This window comes from Malaya genurostris, chromosome 2 (genome assembly GCF_030247185.1).
Source record: "Malaya genurostris strain Urasoe2022 chromosome 2, Malgen_1.1, whole genome shotgun sequence".
In the NCBI taxonomy this organism is placed as follows: Eukaryota; Metazoa; Arthropoda; class Insecta; order Diptera; family Culicidae; genus Malaya; species Malaya genurostris.
In genome coordinates, this window is record NC_080571.1 from 314,545,037 (window position 1) to 314,551,199 (window position 6,163).

Sequence of the window (6,163 nt, forward strand, 5' to 3'; positions counted from 1 at the left end):
AAACGCACAGCATGCTGTGATCTGAGCATAAAAAACCATCACAAATACTTGCGTATAACACTAATGTATGTGGATAGCTGATTTTCGATACATTCCTTACTTAACATAGATTAAAACCATAAAGTTTGTTAGGTGGGCCAAAATATATGAAGTGTCCAAAATACCTCTGTTACCCTACTAGGTATGTTACCTGTTCACGAATTAGAAAATAAAACATTTCAAAAATTAATTTTTATTCATTCTATCTCGTGTAATAGTAATAATAATTATTATAATAATAAAGTAATGAAATTTTATAATATAATACGACATCAATTACATCATTTTCATTTTTTTGCTAATGTCTTTCGCTTTTCTTTAAGAATGGAACATCTCTAGGTATCTTTGACGATTAATTCATCTGTTTGCTAAGTACCAGATGAACAAGCAATCCTTATTAAATGTCGATTAAAACAATTATATAGAACTTTTTTTTCAGAATCATTCTATCGCGCCGCATTCGATGGAATTTCATTCGCACTTGTTCTTCACTGTGATCATAATTTGATTGGTTTGATGTATCAGGTACAAAGCACTGACGAAAACAGCATTGGCTCTGTAGGCGTAAACACAAAATTAGATGGTTTCGAGTGATGATCACATAAATATAGTAATTAATGGAAAAAAAGTTTCAATACATACTCTCCCTCCTTGAAGTATTCCTTAAGCGTGGTACTGAACTTTTTCGAAAACTTGACAAACTCTTTCTTGCGCTGTTCAACCGCTTGTTTTCCAGAAGAACCTGGTATGAAGCCGACCACCTCGTTCACAGCGTCCAACAGCTTCTTGATGGCACTGGCGATTTCTCTACAACAAAAAAAAAAAACAGAAATATGAGATCACTGAAAACAGACCAATGCAGAATTTTTTGGCAATTTTAAAATAAAGGCGATTTTTTTTAAATAAAATCTAGCTGTCTTCGTTAGGTAAAACTCACTTGATTGTCTCTAGGAACGTTTTTCGATCAGTTATTTCGTCTGGAATTCGGCTCAGAATACGCTTCAGTGAGGAGGACTTTTTGTTTAGTTCCTGAAATGCATCTTCGGTGCGGTTCAGACGGTATTCGATAACTGCAAAATAGTTATACGGTAAATGTGCATTACAAAACATACAATATAAACTCACGATCGCTATCAGTTGCCGCCCCCTGCAGTCTGAGAATACTTTCGTTCATATTGACATTAATATCACCCTTCTTGATGATGCCCATGACTAAATCGAATGTCATCCCGGGATGTGTTTGTTCGGCTTTTGTGAGCGCAGCTCTTAGGGTTTGCGAAGCAACCACATCTCGACGTTCCAACTGAAAACACGAAACAGATTATTACAAGTTACAAAATATTAGGGCAATTGGCGGTAATGTGCAAATCAATCATATAAACACGAAACAATTAATGGGCTTCAATTCAACGATTGAAAAAGGAAACAATCATTACCGAATCATTTTCAACGCAAGGTTACCCTCGATAGGAAAGCTGTAAGGTTGCTTAAATTTTTTCGTTTTTATTTCTTGGCGGACCATGAAGCAAATGAATGAACCTTTCCGCATTCACCTGCCACAGCTCATTAACTGATCAGAATTAGCCATAAGAGGAAAAACACTAGTGAACAGGTTACCAAAGGAAGCTGGTGGAACCAGTTTTACTTCCGGTAACATTTCCATTCGATTCACCCACCTGCGACAAAATTGGACGTATTAAAATTGGTAGCACCAATGAAGTAACCACTGGAGTATCATCTCCCATTGTCATTGCTCGATAAGATTATCCTTAAACTGCTGCTCTGTCCGCTTTCGATCTAAACCAGTTAGTCGGAAATCCAGGAAGTGTCGTCTAGTCGTTTCTTCCTTGTTCGGATATGTACGTAGTTAATGTTTGCTTTCACAATGAATCACTAGCCAGGAGTTGGACCACAGGAATTTCACAAACCCGTAAACATCGCTGGCAGGAATTAAAAACATTCACTAATGAGTCACAAATTCGCACGGCATTTGAACGAACTGACCAACATCGAGAAAATCGATGTTTTCTTAAATTTTCACTACAGACACCACTTCTACTTCCAATATCAAGAAATGAGTTCACGTAAATATTTTGTATTTGACACATCACATTTTCTCGCTTTTTCGTTTTTGCATCGTTTTTGGCAACACCAGTGATGCCAGATTTGAACATGGTTCCATATTTCAGCTTTTGCTTTTTTAAGGGTGAAACTGGTATTAACAGTCGATAAATTATTGGTAAATCTATACAAGTTTTTCTAATTTGATCTAATTTCCTTCTGTTTCCACTGAATTAATTATTCCGAATAAACAGAATGGGAGTTTCGTTCCTATTTAATTTGTCTACTTCTGAGTTCCATGCATAAATAGGGGCTGGGGTGACGCCATGACCGGACACTGAATAAAATCTAAATAATAAATCTCCATAGGCGATTATACCACAGACTAACAGACATGACAGTATGAGTAAATTCTTATAAAATTTTTTTTTCGTTATGCACTAGCTCCACCTATATTGTACTGCGCGAACTATTTACTATTTGTACACCCCTTGTGTTATGTAAAAGTTTTTTTACTAGTTGGTTTCCCCTCGTTTGTCAACACCGATCAGCTGCTTGCAGGGATGCCTGATTTCATCAAAATATTTGAAAATGAATCATCACAATACATTATTGGATAACGTTGATAATATATTTAACTTTTTCGCGATGTTGGAAGGTAACCATTTATTTGACTCAACGTTGTTCATCTAGACTATTTTTTATTGTGTTGGTAGTTATCACCCGAAATTAAGTGGCGGCAGACCAGAAGCAAGTAAATATTGTAACAAAACGGGTTCGATTTTGTCTTGCGTTGGAGGATGAGAAGTAGACACAATTATGTATATAGTTTTGGCAATATGTATTAAATCTGTATCCTGCATGAAATTCGCATGGACGTATACAAATCAATACATTATAGGTAATTCTGTATGAATGGCAACTCTGTTGGTAAATGAAAAAAATAAGCACAGTCTAGATGACAGACAGGATGTTTTTGATAGGGTAACGTGGCGCCATCATGACACATGTGAGTACTGTCCCAAATAAAGGAATATTCGAAATGACCGTTAAAATGATTGAAGAATCTAATTTGAGTGTCCTGTCTGTTAGTCTGTGATTATACCAAAGATAAATAATAAAGACATGTACGTGATTATAAATATTTAAAAAAAATGTGGTTCGTTCCCGGTACCTTCTGAAATGACCGCACTCACCGCTTGGTGGAGCGCGAGATTAATTGCATTGTTACCATTTCAACCAAAGTGTGCCATAAAATCTCAATATATACAAATGAGCAACCGAATCGAAAGGGTTCTCACGGTTTGACATTTGCATTATGAATGTATGATGGGAACTCAGCAGTGCAACCAATGTATCAACATTGGTGCCAGTTTCACGGAGGACCGTAGATGTGCACCAAAAAAAGATCGTGACTGTCATGTCTGGAAATTCGTTTGTGATTATACTCCAGTTAATAGATTATTGAGCGTATCCTTGTTTATGTTAAACCTTTTCTTTTCTCTCTGTACTGGTTGCTACACACTAGTTATTAAGTAATTATATCAACGTAAATAGAAAACCAAACTGAGCGGGTATCGGAGGCGTTCTATTCTCGCATTTGTTCTAAAAATTGTTAACTTCTGTCCAAACGGTTTGAAAAAGGTTAGTTAAAACTTTCTTAAATTCGATGGATATGATTGATCAGAACGATTAATTATTTCAGTTTTTTCCGTAACAGATATATGAAATCAACAAAATTTCTGCTAAATAATGGTAAACAGGCTACAACTCCAATCCATCAAGAGTGGGGAAGTCATGGTACCATTCGAAAGATCGTTGACATTTTGGCATGTCAAAAATTATTCCCGAAATGGTAAACTACATTTTCAGAATTGAGATAAATTCAGCCCTTTCAACTCATTCATAAAACAGCGACATACACGCTTCTGGTTTATCTCTGTAGTTAATCAAATTCGGCTCGGACAATTCCTGAAAGTGTGTAGCAGAAACCTAAATTATCATTACTTGGCCGATCATTATTACTAAACTTATGTGTTTGGATATGATAATCGTGGTGCCTAGAAAGATTCATCAATGCAAACATCAATGGGAACATACTAAGTAAAGCAAAGGACATCCTATTATCGCGGTATTAAGCTCTCACATTTTCCATGTCATAACATATCATAAGCAACATATCTTTTTTTTTATTAGCATGGCACCTCCAATCGAGTCCGCATCGAAATTCGCACATACAACTAGGTGAGAAAAATGTCAAATTCATGCGCGCGAAAAAAGATTTGTTAGATGAATAAGCTAACGACATGACCAGTGATTCTGTTGGTCGTTTGTCTTTGTACTTATAAAATATTTGCAATTTTTCCTGTACATCTCAACGCTTACTCTAATGAGTGAAAGAATGCGAGAAAATTCATGGCCTGAGTAAATTTTGCTCAAATCCATACATACAATCATAATTTGATATATTGTTTCAGTTCATGAACCCAGCAAAAAAGATTTGTAGCAATCTCAATGTGATGTGATGCAATAATAATCTGTTTTTGAGAAATATTTAAGATAAATCACACATTTTTACATCGAAACAAAGTATTGAGTACAGTAGCAAACCGAAGAAATTTGCCACCCCCTAGTTGTTCTAGTGAGAAAAAACAAGCTGAACTCCATCTGCGGAAAGATGACTCAGACGAGCAAAAAACAACAAGGCCCGAAGGATTGGTTTGCAACCCCCTAAAAACCGGCGCGCCCGGGGCGATTGCTAGAGCAGAGCCATCAAGTTCTCTGAGGTGGATGCAGAAATTTTTAACAGAGGTGTACAAGGCGGTGAGCACTCTGGTGTTTGGTTTGCGTAGAAGAAACCAAGCATGAGTTAGAGTAAATTCAGCAGCTAGAAGTTCTATATGGAAGATATAGCAGAAACTGGAACAAACGTATCCGCAGCAAGCCGTTCTAGTTTTATTTATTCGACCAGTTCTTCTGTCAAATTTAAAACTGGTCTACGATGCCGCTCTATTTTTTGTATATTTGAAAAACGAGTAAAACGTAAAAAAGTAAAACGAGTTTTTCTTTCCTTATCCTTATAGTTTCCTTATATTACATTTTGGTGGGGAAAGGGTTCCAATCAGCTTTTTACAGCCCTGTCCAAAACGTATTACCGACGACACGACCAGACACTCCGAAGAAAAGTTGGTATTAAAATTGTCCGTTAAAGATTTACTGCCAGTTACCACAAATATAGTGACCCCTAGATAATGAAAAAAATAATCTTCTCGTGCAACACTGTTTAAGTTTTTACGAACTAGTTACCAAGTAACCCCAACATTAATAAACAAACAGTTTGAAAAAAGTGTGCGGAATGGTTCGTATTATTATTTACAATTAACACTGTAAATAATTTAGGAATGCGGATTATAAACAGATCAAACAAAATATATCTGTTATCTAGTCAATCGATCGCATTCTTGATGTACAAGTAAGTATTTATTAAGAGCTCATGACATGTTCGTATTTTCAGTTTCATCAAGAGTAAACTTTGGACAATAGCTAGACAAAAATAACTTTATCCTTCACTTTGATGCGGACGAAAAGTTATATCTGATGCTGAATAAACACATATGAGAAAAAATCATCTTAAAATTTATAAATTGAGGATTGATCCAAGACATGACATGCATTGCATAATTTTGCCAAAGCAGGTGCCTCAGAAGTGCACTTTTCTCGAATAGATTTAAAATACTATAATAAAACAAAAGAAAAGTTATGTTCTTTGCAGAACACGCGTAAATGTTTATTTTCATTTTTATTATAGAATCTTTTCGCAATTTCGAATTTAATTGACTATATGGTGGTTGATTGTGGGCATCATCGTATTAGACGACACGATCAGACACCAGAATATTCGGCTTGAAATTGAGCGATCTCTCGTTATTAATAAAAAAAAACTATCTTATCGAGCAACACTGTTTAGTTGCTACGAACATGATGTTCGACTTCCGAACGGGTAAGCTGAAATATAAATAATGATTTTAAAAAGCTGTCGGCAATGCATATTTCATTTATACCT

The 6,163-nt window shown here is 35.7% G+C and overlaps 1 protein-coding gene across 1 annotated transcript; it reads right to left on the minus strand.

Annotated features, from left to right (window-relative positions):
* Positions 1 to 227: 227 nt before the first annotated feature.
* On the minus strand, positions 228 to 2,149 carry LOC131431172 (programmed cell death protein 10). The gene is made up of 5 exons (XM_058596729.1): positions 1,716 to 2,149; positions 1,165 to 1,342; positions 977 to 1,109; positions 682 to 846; positions 228 to 595 (listed from the first exon to the last, which is right to left on the minus strand). The coding sequence occupies exons 1-5, from the start codon at positions 1,788 to 1,790 to the stop codon at positions 511 to 513; spliced, it is 636 nt and encodes a 211-aa protein (XP_058452712.1). The 5' UTR covers positions 1,791 to 2,149; the 3' UTR covers positions 228 to 510.
* Positions 2,150 to 6,163: the final 4,014 nt, after the last annotated feature.